The following is a 13748-nucleotide window of genomic DNA, read 5'->3' on the forward strand; positions in this document are numbered from 1 at the left end:
CAGGCACAGGGGATCACTCTCACCCCTCAGCAGGCTCAGGCACAAGGGATCACTCTCACCCCTCAGCAGGCCCAGGCACTGGGGCTCACTCTCACCCCTCAGCAAGCTCAGGTACAAGGGGTCACTCTCACCCCTCAGCAGGCTCAGGCACTAGGGATCACTCTCACCCCTGAGCAGATCCAGGCACATGGCATCACTCTTACCCCTGAGCAGTTCAAAGCACTGGTGGTCACCCTCACCCCTGAGAAATGCCAGAGCTTGGGTTTCACACTCACCCCTGGGAAAGTTCAGGCACGGGGGTCTCCTCTCACTGTTGCACAGGCCTGGGAATTGGGGGTTCCTATTACTCCAGAAAGTGCCTGGTTGTCAGCTGTCACTCTTACCCCTGAACAGACCCAAGCTTTAGGTGCCCCTCTCTCCTTAGAACAGGCTCAAGCATTAGGGGTTTCTTTCTCTCCAGAACACTTCTGGAAATTTGGAGTCCCTCTCACCTCAGATAAATTCCATTCTATAGAATCTCCCCTTGAACAAGTACAAACTTTGGGAGCCCCCTTCATCCCAGGACAATCCCATCCCATGGGTATTACTCTCATGTCTGAGGAGGACCAACAATCAAGTGAACAGCCCTCACCACCTGGGGCCCATCCTCCTCTAGAACGTACCCCCCTGAAAGTTGGGATCATTCCTGTTACTGATAAATCCATTATAGGTGCTCCTCACATTTCTAAGCAGTTCCCCACATTGGCCCCTTCCAGTCTTAGATCATTTCAAAGATTGAAGGCTTCCGTCCTCCCTGGGAAATCCATTACATCAAGCCCTAGGCAAGCCCCAGCATCTGCTCCTATTGCTGAGAAGTCCTCTGTATTTGAGGTCTCTTCTACTCCTTTGCAGATATCAGGGTCTTCTCTTTCCCAAGACCCTGGGAAATTGCTAGGAATGAGAATTCTTTCTGACCCTGGGAAGCTCTTGGCACCACAGACTTTTCCTTCCTCTAAACAGACCCTGGTTTCTGAAGGTCAATCCACCTCTGTTCAGTTTGTAGCACCAGAGGTCCTTCTATCCCCTGGGAAGCTTGCACGGGAGACCCTTCTTAGTTCTAGAAAGTTCTTAAGAGACTCTTGGACCCCTCAGCTACCTCTGATATCAGAGGCCCCCCTTGCCCCCAGGCAGCCCCTTATATCTGGAGTCCCACTTTCCTCTGCACAGATTCCCAGTCTCTTGGCTCCTCTTTCCCCTAGGAAGCCCTTGGTTTCTGGGACCTCTTCTATCCTGGAACCTAGACCCTTAACACTCTCTGAGCAGCCCCAGGCATTCCAGCCCCCTCCTACCTATGAGCAATCTCTCTATCTACAAGTTCCTTCTACTCTTGGGCAGCATCACGCTTCCCCACTGGGGATCCCTCCCAGCCCTGGGCATCCTCCAACACTACGGACCTCCCCAACCCCTGGGAAGCCCCAGAAAGATATGTACTCTTCTATATCTAAGAAAAGTAAGGAAAGATTGGCAATTATTTCTTCTCTGAAATCGAAATCAGTCCCTTTTACTGCAAAGGACTTCCAAATATCAGAGGTCTCTGACACTTCTGAAGAAATCCAGACATGCCATGATCCTATTGCCATGGAACAATTTAGAACATTTCAGTCCTATCTCACCAATTACAGGACACCAGTATCACAAACCCCTTACACTGGTGGGAGGGCCCTTCCCCCTCTCATGAAGCCTCTTACTACTAAACTACCCAAAACACCACAAATTTCATCTTCTGAATGGGACCGGAAAACCCAGTTCCCCCCTATAGATAAGTCCTGGATACTGACTTCAGATTCAGTTACCAAGAAACCTAAGATGATGGTGTCCCCTTCCTCTCTCCAAGAGCTCAAAGAGCAGAGGTATTTTGTTGATGTGGAAGCTCAGAGAAAGAACCTGATACTCTTAAATCAGGCCACAAAATCTTCTGGACTGCCTTCACAGCTACACACAACAGCTAGGAATCTCATAATTGAGACACTTCATATGGACACAGTTCGGCTGGGATACCTATTCCGCAAGTACATTGCTTACAGGCTGATCCAGCGTGCAAGGTAGATGTAAATATTGAATGTCCAGTTTTCTGGTTTAGTCCTGATTTCAAATATCCTCTCTTCATTGTCCCATAATTATATACATATCTGTCATATTAGATGTTCTAGAATATTATCTTATAGAAGGTCTGTGGTATGAAGCCTATTTAAAATACCAAATGGAGATAAACTTTTTCAGAAATAAAAAATGTCATATAACATGATCTATTTCATCCATTTATATCTCTAGCTAAGATATATTTTGTGGATCATGGTTGATCTCCAAAATATCAACTTTAAAAGCTTGCTTCCAATTATTCTAAACTTTTTTTTTAAAGATTTTATTTATTTATTTGAGAGAGAATGAGATAGAGAGAGAGCATGAGAGGGGGGAGGGTCAGAGGGAGAAGCAGACTCCCTGCTGAGCAGGGAGCCTGATGCGGGACTCGATCCAGGGACTCCAGGATCATGACCTAGCCGAAGGCAGTCGCTTAACCAACTGAGCCACCCAGGCACCCTCCAATTATTCTAAACTTCTAAGTATTCTTTTTTAAAGCTGTTTCTTTTTTCTTTTTTTTATTATGTTCAGTTAAACACTGTATAGTACATAATTAGTTTTTGAAAAATTTCTAAGTATTCTAAATTTCTTTCATCTTCTTGGGTTCACCACAAGATGTATGATTCTTAAAATGGGAGATGGCAGGTTATATACAAGGTGTTGCCATGGCAACTTCGCTGCTGAACTGACATAGAGGAAATAGGTCCTGGTCTTGATTTTTAAAAATTGCAGAAATAGGGAAAGTGACAATTGTCCTGCTATCCTTAGCACTTATGTTTGAGGTTACCAACCTATTATTTGGGGGATATCTTTTACCTAAAATTGTAAGATGCCAAACGAAAACCTATACTAGGAAAGGTTATCATTAGTATTATTTATTATTATTTATATATCATTAATTATAAGAACAACTTATATCATTTATTCAACAAACATTTATTGAATGTGGCAAGTATTGTACTAGGGTTCTCATGAAATTTACATTTTTGAGGACTGAATTAATTTGGGAACTAAGGATTAGAACAAGGTACAAAAACAGACTTATTCAAGATATAATCAAGACATTTATTTATTTATTAATTATTCATTCTTTCAAAATTTTATTTAAATTCAAGTTAGTTCACATATAGTGTAGTATTAGTTTAAGGGTAGAATTTAGGCATTCATCAGTTGCATACAACACCCAGTGCTCATTATATCAAGTGCTCTCATTAATGCCCATCACCCAATTACCCCATGCTCCCCACCCAACTCCCCTCAGTTTATTCCCTATATTTAAGTGTCTCTTATGGTTTGCCTCCCTCTCTGTATCTTATTTTTTCTTCCCTTCCCCTATGTTCATCTGTTTTGTTTCTTAAATTCCGCATATGAGTAAAATCTTACGGTATTTGTCTTTCTCTGCCTGACTTATTTTGCTTAGCATAAGACACTCTAGTTCCATCCACATAGTTGCAAATGACCAGATTTCATCCTTTTTGATGGCTGGGTAATATTCCATTACACACACACACACACACCCCACAGCTTCTTTATCCATTCATCAGTTGATGGACATTTGGGCTCTTTCCATAATTTGGCTATTGTGATAATGCTGCAATAAACATGGCATGTGCCCCTTTGAATCACTATTTTTTATCCTTTGGGTAAGTGCCTAGTAGTGCAATTGCTGGGTTGTAGGGTAGTTCTAAACTTTTTGAGGAACTTCTATACTGTTTTCCAGAGTGGCTGCAACAGTTTGCATTCCCACGAAGAGTGCAAGAAGGTTTCCCTTTCTCCGCATCCTCACTAGCATCTATTGTTTCCTGAATTGTTCATTTTAGCCATTCTGGCGGGTGAAGATGATAACTAATTGTAGTTTTGATTTGTATTTCCCTGATGATGAGTGACGTTGAGCATCTTGTCCTATGTCTGTTAGCCATTTGGAGGTGTTTGGAAAAATGTCTATTCATATCTTCTGCCCATTTTTTAATGAGATTATTTGTTTTGGGGTTTGTTAATTTTTTTAAGTGGGTTCCATGCCCAATGTGGGGCTTAAACTCACAGTCCTGAGATTGAGAGTCACATACTCTACCAACGAGCCAGCTAAGCTCCCCAGGTTCATTATTTTTAATAATATTTTGTACCTTATTTAGAAAGGCTCTCTCCACTCTGAGAAATATAAAAAATTCTTTCTAGGTTTCTTTTGGTACTTTTATGGTTGGTTATTGGTTTTTTTGTTTTACATTTAAGTCTCTGATTCACAACTTCCTGTTGAGAGATATGGATGTGACTTTTTTCCACATGGCTACCCAGTTACCCCATCACTACTTACAAAATAATCTACCTTTTCTCCTATGGTTTGAATGTACCTTCATCATAATTCTTGTATCATTTAGGTCCATATATAGACTTTGCATTATTTTTTGTTGATTGCATAGAGATGAGTCATTTCTATTTTTTATTATTCATTGTAGTTTTATTATTATGATGTGGAATCTTTGTGATAGTCATTAGTGCTATTTGCCAGGACTTTTCAATGAAATGTAAGCAGAATTGATATATGTCATTTCTGCATTGAGCTTGTCATTGTTAGTTTGAGACCCTCCAGAGTCTCCTTTTCCTCTGACATAACCCACATTGTTCAAGGTGATGGCTGTTCAGATAGCCTGTGTCCTTCAGAGTATATATACAATGAAGCTCACTCCCTGATGAACCATGATGGATTTGTAGTATGAGCAACAAGTAAAATTTTGTTGTTAGCCACTGAGATTTATATTCTTCTGAGAAAGTTGTACTTTCACTGGAATCCACATTTTCAGTAAGCACCATCACCACCCCATCACCCCTGCCCAGATGATTCAGTCCAGGTGATCAGGGTCCAAATTTTGAGAAATGCTGGTATTGTAGAAATAGAGAAGATTTGGGTTTGCTTCAAAATCTGATATTTATTAATTATGTAACTTCAGAAAATTACTTAACTTTGCTCATATTCCTTTTCCTCTTCTGTAGAACAGAGATGGCAAAACACTATCTGTTCAGAAGGCTTAAACGTGGTGGTATATATTATTGTAAAGAGAGAGAGTATATTTTTATGATTGTTCCTCAAGATCCTATGCAACATCTTCCTATGAGGCCTTCTTTCTTCCTCTTGTTAGTATAAATTATGCTCTTTTTGCTCCAACAGCATGTTTAATTTCTTTTCTATTTAATTTAATTTCTATCTAGCATTTATTTCATTCTCTTTGACATAGTTAATTTATTAGTCTCCTATTCTGGCTTGTAAGTGCTTTGAAGGCAAGGACAATGCCTTTTTCACAGTTGTATTAAGTGCTTCCTATATGTCTTATACATATCAATGCCAAAATTTTAATATTAAAGTATATATTAAATAGACTTATATCAATAAATCTATTAAAATATAAAACTATTAAAATAATAAGCAACACTATTATAACACTAAAAAACTCTAACATTAATGAAAACTTGACAGTCATAAAGATTTTTGAAAGTTTAGTCATATAAGAAACTAAATTAAGGCCTCATTAAGCAAGCCTCCCACCCCTATCACATCCCACTCTACTTGCTAAGGATAAGAACTGAAAGTAACTAGGCCCAGGTTTGCTGAGTTAGGGTCAGTCGTTATATCAATCTCATTCTTGTTAATTTTTTTCAAGAAACAACATAATCAGACGATTACAAGCCATCCAAAACACTGGGAAAGGTTATGAGACCCAGAACCTCTTCATAATGCTGAGCAGAATTGATGACTACCAGAAAAAGATGATGCAGGTCTGGACCAACAAGCAGAAGTCTTTAGAGCAGAAACGGAATCAGTGCCTGGGGAAAATGATGTTCTTATTTAGCCAGGTAACTTGTTTTCTATTGTCCCTCCCCAGTGTGTTGTAAGAAAAATGAAAGTGGTAAGCTTGGAAAATAACATTTACCTGGAGCTACCATTTTTATTAGTCTCCTAGGGCTGCTATAACAAATTACCACAAACCTGATGGCTTAAGACAACACAAATATATTCTCTTGCAGTTCTGGAGGCCTGTTCATGAAATCAAGGTGTTGGCAGGGTTGTTTCCTCCTGGAAGCTCTGAAGGAGAAATTTGTTTCATGCCTCTCTCTTGGACTCTGGTAGCTGCCGACAATCCTTGGCATTCCTTGGCTTGTAGCTGCGTAACTCCGACCTTTGCCTCTGTCCTTCCCCTGGCCTTCTTCCCCGTGTGTCTTATGTCTTCTCTTCTGTCTCTTATAAAGCTATATGTCATTGAATATAGGACTCACCTGGTTAATCCAGGCTGATCTCATCTTGAGATCCTTAATTACATCTATAAAGACCCTTTCCCCAAATAAGATCATATTCATAGATTCTGGGAAACATATCTTTTGAGGAGTTCACCATTCAAGCCAGTACACCATGACCTCAGTGAAAACTCCTAACTTGACAACAGGGATACTGGCTGGGATGGGAAAAGATTAGAATAGGGGAGACTTCCATAAATGCTCAACTCCTTCCTAGTCAACTCGCATCTACCAGTCTCTAGATATGAAACCTCTTGAAGTCACCACTCTCCAACTGATTCATGATGGTTACTTCTCTCCTCAAAACTATCAGAAAGTGGGGTACCTGGCTGTCTCAGGCAGTGGAGGATGCGACTCTTGATCTTAGGGTTGTGGGTTCAAGCCCCATATTGGGTCTGGCGATTACTAAGAAATAAAATCTTAAAAAAAAAAAAAAAAAACAACAACCCAGAAAACCCGGGGCGCCTGGATGGCTCAGTCGTTAAGTGTCTGCCTTTGGCTCAGGTCATAATCCCAGGGTCCTGGGATTGAGCCCCGCATCAGGCTCACTGCTCAGTGGGAAGCCTGCTTCTCCCTCTCGCACTCTCCCTGCTTGTGTTCCCTCTCTCGCTGTCTCTCTCTCTCTGTCAAATAAATAAATAAAAATCTTAAAAAAACAAAAAAACCATCAGAAAGCAAAATTTAATAGAATGAGTTTACAATAAAGGAGTTAAAAGTTTATTTAACTTGCTTACATAGCACCAGGCATGGAAGATCCTGTTAAACTCTGACATCCACTCATTATGTCCCAGAGCTTGTCTGAGATAACCATTAGCATGCTTTTGGGAGTGAGAGTGACCTTCCAAAAACTTATAAAGCTGAGATTAGAGTTCTTTGCTCTGGGATTACATGCTCCCATTACATGCTCCAGCATGGAGTTCTAGAACATTCTTGGTGTTCTAGGAATATTTTACATCTATATATCCTTTTCTTTCACTAAATTAATTTATAAAATTACTTGAAGCTTTAGAAGGTACAAAGAGATTTATCATAGCTGATCCAAATCAGACCTATTCTGAATTTTCCACAACAGTTATATTTCAAATATTAAAGCTCTTTGACCAAAAAAAAGGATATTTTTGAGGTTTTGGTTTGGAAAATATGGCCAATGTATGTGGAATAAAGCAAGCTGAGCTGGCAGTGTCATGAACTAACAGGCATCTCATATCTAGGACATTTCAGAGGATGAATAAGGGTCTGGGCTCAGGGGATCCACAATCTAGATGATGAAGTGGTTATCAAGGCATAAGAAGGGAGAGGAAAAAGCAAAAGGGAGAAGAGAGTAGAAATAAATAAATACCTTACACTGGTCAAGAGGCTGGTTCTCCTACCAGATTGTGTGGGTTCAAATCAGCTTTGCCACATATTAGCTAAGAGACCTTGGGCAAGGTCTAAATTTTCTGAGCTTCAGATCTCCAAATGTAAGATGAGGATAATAACAGTACCCACCTCTTAAGATTATTGTAAATACCAAATGAATTAATATATAAAAAGCATGTAACATTCAGCATGTATTCAGTAAGTGTTAGCTATCATTAGATTTGCATAGTGCTTCACAATTTATGAGGTGCTTCCATATATATTATCCTATCCAACACTCACAACAACCATGTGTTATTATCCTTGTTTTAGAAATGAGGAGAGGGGCGCCTGGGTGGCTCAGTCGTTGGGCATTTGCCTTCGGCTCAGGTCATGATCCCAGGGTCCTGGGATGGAGCCCCACATCGGGCTCTCTGCTCAGCGGGAAGCCTGCTTCTCTCTCTCCCACTCCCCCTGCTTGTGTTCCCTCTCTTGCTGTGTCTCTATTAAATAAATAAAATCTTTATATAAAAAAAAGAAATGAGGAGAAAGGTGCAGATAAAATTAGCAACTAACCCAAAGTCACACAGCTAGGAAATGAGAGGACTAGAACTACAGCTTATGCAAGACCAATGGGTTTTTCTGTTTGTTTGTTTTTTAAAGATTTATTTATTTATTTGAGAGAGAGCGAGCAAGCAGGAGAGTGTGGGGGAGAGGGGCAGAGGGAGAGGGCGTCTTAAGCAGACTCCACATCTTAAGCAGACTCCACGCTGAGTGCGGGGCCCTACACAGGGCTTGATCCCACAACACTGAGATCATGACCTGAGCCAAAACCAAGAGTCAGATGCTTAACCGACTGTGCCACCGAGGCTCCCCAGGACCACTGTTTTTATATAACATAGTGGCACCTCTGAAATTGTGTGTTGGAAGTGGAAGTGTGATTGGAGGAAGAGAGAAAGAGGATGGAGAAAAAGGATTTGCAAGTACATGGAAAATAGAGTCATAGTTTAGCTAGGGCCAGCTCAGATCTTCCTAAAGACTCTGACCTTTTTTCCCCCATGGTTTCCTTTTCTGATTTATTTATTTTTAGCTTCAAGGGATGTATAAATTGAATCTTAGTCAACCTATCCCTTTGATCATCGATAAAAAGCAGATACCTGCCTCTACCAAATTTGTCCAACAGCTGCTAATAGAAGACGATGGAAAGTCTGACACATTGAAGAAATTTCGGTATGTGCTTGAAAAAGACTGACATTAAACCTTCTTTGGATGATATGTTGGACCTAATACTGGTTTTTTCCTGCCCAAGAGTTTCCCCTTCCCCACAATTATGATATGGTGCAGTAGAGAGTCTAAGGTAGCATAGATTTTCTTAGTCAATTTAACAAGAAGCTTATTCATGTATATTTCTACGTAAATATTTAACATCTAATTTTGAGTTCCTTTAAAAAAAAAAAATGATGCTGGTCTGCTCCTTGTCTGCTCTTTTCCAGGAATGATGTAAGTCCAGTTTTCCCTTTAGTGGCTCCCCTTTGTAACATTCCCAAGACAGGGGCTCTCTTGTTCCTACAGGTGACATGACAATTATGGTCCTGGAGGGAGATAAACTGATCTCTTATAATGTGTCTTGGGTGCCTCATCTCACATGCATGGGCTTACCCCAAAGATTCACCTAGGTATCTATTTTTCCATGTCATTAATTGTGAATGCTAAAGACTTCAAATAAATGGTTGGACCAGGCAGAACTTTTTGAATAAAGTGTTAGAATTCTTTTATCATACTTTTGAACTTACATCTAACTGAATCATAACTAGTGTCAATAGATTTTTCCAGATGAAAGATTAATTTCATTAATCATATGAGGACATACATTTATAGATTTGTGGAACATTTATTAATATGTTATATTCTATTTGAATTTGAATTGTTTTACTTTTGCTCACTTAATAAATCAGTTCAACTTCAAAAAAATTAATTAAAAAATAAACCTGGTCTTGTAAAAAAAAAAATGGAACTGATTTTCCCTACCATGAAACAAGTTATTTTAACAGAATGAAGAAACTTAGAAACATTACTTTTTTCCTTTTTTAAAAAAAAGAAGGTAGGAGCTTTGGGAAGGAAGGGGAAAAGAACATTTCTGGGGAAAAAAACAGTCTGGATATGGTCTATATATTCCATGAAGCTAAGAAGATAGTTTTAAAATAGATTACTAGGTGAAGTCATGAAAATGCAGCTTTCAGGGAAGAAAAAATTTTTCAGCAAATTCTGCTGTTTTAATCCATCTCTCAAAGGGGGCATAGCTAATGTTCTTCAGTGCCAGAGAGGACATTATAGGACAAGATAGTGGGGAAGAGCAAAGGGGAAAATAAGATTCATACATTTTAATTGGATATGGAGTTCAGGAGAGTTTGGCACTTTCAATTAGTGTCTCTGATTCTCTAGACAAGAAGACCAAATGGGAGCTATCTGGAATGCTGATCTGTCAACTTCAAGCTACCCAATAACAGAGAAGACATCAATAAATTCACTCTGGGCTCAGCTGGGTGGGTACCCAGATATTCCTATGCTACTCCAGTTAGATGTTCAGTCTATCTTCAGAAAATCTCTTGCATCCATTAAATCACAGTAAGTAAAGGGATGGGAGCACTTTGGTAATGAGGCCTTTGGTCATTCATATACCTTCTGTTTCCCTAACTTGACCTTATCTTATAGCACCAGGGAGTGACCAAAAGCAGGTGCTTGGTGTGAAGTTAGACATTACCTTTTCCAGATACCATATAAATAGAAGTATACAGTATGTAACCTTTCGAATCTGGCTTTTTTCACTTAGCGTAACTCCTATGAGATTCAGCTATATATGTACCACTAATTCATTCCTTTTTACTTAGTGACTGGTATTATTCCATTGTATGGCTGTACCACATATTTTCATCCATTTACCAAGTGAAAGACATTTGAGTTGTTTTCAGGGTTGGACAATTATAAATAAAACTGCTATAAAAATTCCAGGTTTTTTTTTTTTTAAGATTTTATTTATTTATTTGAGAGAGCAAGCGAGGGAGAGAGCACAAGCAGGGGGAGCGGCAGGCACAGGGAGAGGGAGAAGCAGGCTCCCTGATGAGCAGGGAGTCCAATGTGGGGCTTGATCCCAGGACCCTGAGATCATGACCTGAGCCGAAGGCAGATGCTTAACTGACTGAGCCAGCCAGGCACCAAATAAACAGGTTTTGGGGTGAATGTAAGTTTTCACTTCTCTTAAATAAACACCCAGGAGTGAGACTGATGGGTTAGATAAGTGTTATGTTTAACTTTTATAAGAAATTGCCAAGCTATTTTCCAAAGTGACGTTTCATCTCTATATTTACTCAGCAGGGCTAGTTCTTGCCCTACCTCTGGATGAAAACCTAGGTGGTTCTGTGACATTTCTGACAACTTCACAGTAATATGTTTATCTGGTTAGTAAAATGTCCAGAACCATGTATAAGTAAACCTTTGTTTTGTTTTAAAGTTGAGGCTTCTATCTTCCAGCTAAGACTATTAAAACTTATAGTCAGAGGAGGATTATGAACAGCTTCTTTTTTCTGGCCTACTGCTTCTGTTCCTACTTTTCTAGCTTGCTACTATGGGACCCTTTAGGGATTAGAGCTCTGGAGAAGAGAGAGAAATGGAAAGTTCTTATTGACTATTACTGTTGTTTTCTAACATCAGTGCTTCCTGAATGTTGCAGATTTCTAAAGCTGACTCTTTCATGAGGTACTTTGGTCAGTTCCTTGGAGATTGCCATCACTGGAGATCTCTTATCTGCAGATTTCTTGATATTGTCAAATATATTTCTATTCTGGGGCATCTGGGTGGCTCAGTCAAGTATCTGACTCTTGATTTCAGTTCAGGTCATGATCTCAGAGTTGTGAGATCGAGCCCCACATCAGGCTCCATGCTTCTTTCTCCCTTCCCTCTCCTCCTCCCCCAGTTGCACTCTCTCTCTAAAATAAATAAATAAATAAATTCATACATACATACATATATTTTTTTCTATTCCAACTGGTTGTTGACATTTGTGATACCTCCAGCTTTTCTCTGCTGAGTCTGCTGAGATGTGTTTGCATATTTATGCAGCCCTCCTGGACAGAATCCATGACAACCCTATGCCATCTTTCTTGGGTAGATGCATATATGGCCCACATCTAGTCTACAGGAAACAGTGGAGCTTACTTTGTCCCGGTAAACTCTGAGGTCGAAAGCTTATCCCAATGCAGCAGCAGCCTCTTCTTTGCTTCTATTATTAGTGCAGCTAGCCAATCAATCACTGCCTTAGCCTTTTTTTAGGGATTGAATCAGGCCCCATTTTATGGGCCTCCAAAATGCAGGGGCCTGTGGTAAATTCTTAGAGTAGAGAAAGGATAGGAGTGCTCTCAAAATCTTCTCCTTGACCATTTCATACTCTGAGAATGAGTTAAAAGATTAAGAGTCAATTACTTTGGGGGCGCCTGGGTGGATCAGTCCGTTATGCAACTGCCTTCGACTCAGGTCATGATCCCAGGGTCCTGGGATCGAGCCCTGCATTGGGCTCCCTGCTTGCAGGGAGCCTGCTTCTCCCTCTCTTCCCCACTTGTACTTTCTCTATCTCTCTCTCTGTCAAATAAATAAATAAAATCTTAAAAAAAAAGAGTCAGTTACTTTGTAAATCCCAGTTTAGCACTCCTCTTTGAAATCTGGTATCTATTGTTAGGGTTTCCAGATTTAGCAAATAAAAATATAGGACACCCAGGTAAATCTGAATTGCAGATAAACAAAAATGATTTAGGGGTGCCTGGGTGGCTCAGTCAGTTAAGTGTCTAACTTCAGCTCAGGTCATGATTTCAGGGTCCTGGGATCAATCCCCATGTTGGGGTCCCCGCTTGGCAGGGAGTCTGCTTGTCCCTCTGCCCCTCCCCCAACTCATGCACATGTGCGCGTGCTCTCTCAAATAAATAAAATATATATTTTTAAAAAAACAGAAGTGATTTAGTATAAGTATGGTCCATGCAATTTTATACTTATACTAAAAACTTATTTGTTTATTCAATTTTAATTTAACCAGGCATCCTGTATTTAATCTGGCAACCTTTCCATTGTGCTTGTCAAAACGTTTTCATGTGCTACTACATACAAAATATGTATTAGGAGTTTCCAACTTGTATAGTTAGATGCCTGAAAACTTTCAGAGTAGGAGATGGTAAAAACAGTGAAAAAATTAAGACATTATAGGAAATAGGAGAACTGAAGTCTTGGATTTTTGCTATTTTTTCACTAAAAATAGAAACAGAAAATATGCAGTTTTAAGACATCTTAAATTAGTAATAATGGGCACTATATGATCAATTACTATTTGCCATCCTCACCTTTTTCTCCCACTAGAATCTCTTCAAGGTTTCCTCCCTCAAAAAGGATTATATTTGTTTTACTGTGTGGAAGTTAAAGTATAAACCAAGAGACTTTCTTTCCGTCTGGATTTAGTTATTTCTACCATCCTCTAGATATCAGTTATTCCTTCTGAACTGTCTTCTCTAACTCTTCCTATGTGCTCCCACAGTCCTTGTAATTAACAGTATCCTAGCACTTACCATTCTATATTGATTGCCTGCCCTGATTTTAGACAATATGTTTTAGAGAAATTAGTTGTGTTGAACTGACTCTACTTTTGCTCTGCCTGCTTTCCTTTCAAAAATATTTACTGACTACTTAGCATGTACCAGGTACTACAACTAGGCACTGAGATACAATATGGGAAGGGTTTAGGAGATCATAGATGCCAGGCAGAAGAAAAAATATGTGTAAAGATCCAGGGCCAATAGCATATTGCTTCGTTTACTTTATCTCCTAAAACAAAAACAAAACAAAACTAAAATAAACAATACCTCCCCCTACTGCTCAGTTCCCCTTCTTCCTATTTCCAACAGAGGTGACTGGAACTAAAATTTCTCTTCCTATTTCCAACAGAGGTGACTGGAACTAAAATTTCTCTTCCT

The 13748-nt window shown here is 39.6% G+C and overlaps 2 protein-coding genes across 2 annotated transcripts in view; one reads left to right on the forward strand and one right to left on the reverse strand.

Annotated features, from left to right (window-relative positions):
* LARP4 (La ribonucleoprotein 4) overlaps nt 1-13748 on the reverse strand; it is a 204937-nt gene that overhangs the window by 132491 nt on the left and 58698 nt on the right. The window lies entirely within an intron of this gene.
* The window catches only part of FAM186A (family with sequence similarity 186 member A), a 76195-nt gene that overhangs the window by 58585 nt on the left and 3862 nt on the right, over nt 1-13748 (forward strand). The window contains exons 5-10 of the mRNA XM_035002902.1: nt 1-225; nt 322-538; nt 752-2081; nt 5772-5964; nt 8831-8970; nt 10183-10365. The exon at nt 1-225 is cut by the window's left edge and continues 4133 nt beyond it. Of these exons, the coding sequence (XP_034858793.1) occupies nt 1-225; nt 322-538; nt 752-2081; nt 5772-5964; nt 8831-8970; nt 10183-10365 (2288 nt within the window). The remainder of the gene's footprint in view (nt 226-321; nt 539-751; nt 2082-5771; nt 5965-8830; nt 8971-10182; nt 10366-13748) is intronic.

Source organism: Mirounga leonina, unplaced genomic scaffold, assembly GCF_011800145.1.
Source record: "Mirounga leonina isolate KUSES-001 unplaced genomic scaffold, KU_Mleo_1.0 Mir_126, whole genome shotgun sequence".
NCBI classification, from domain to species: Eukaryota; Metazoa; Chordata; class Mammalia; order Carnivora; family Phocidae; genus Mirounga; species Mirounga leonina.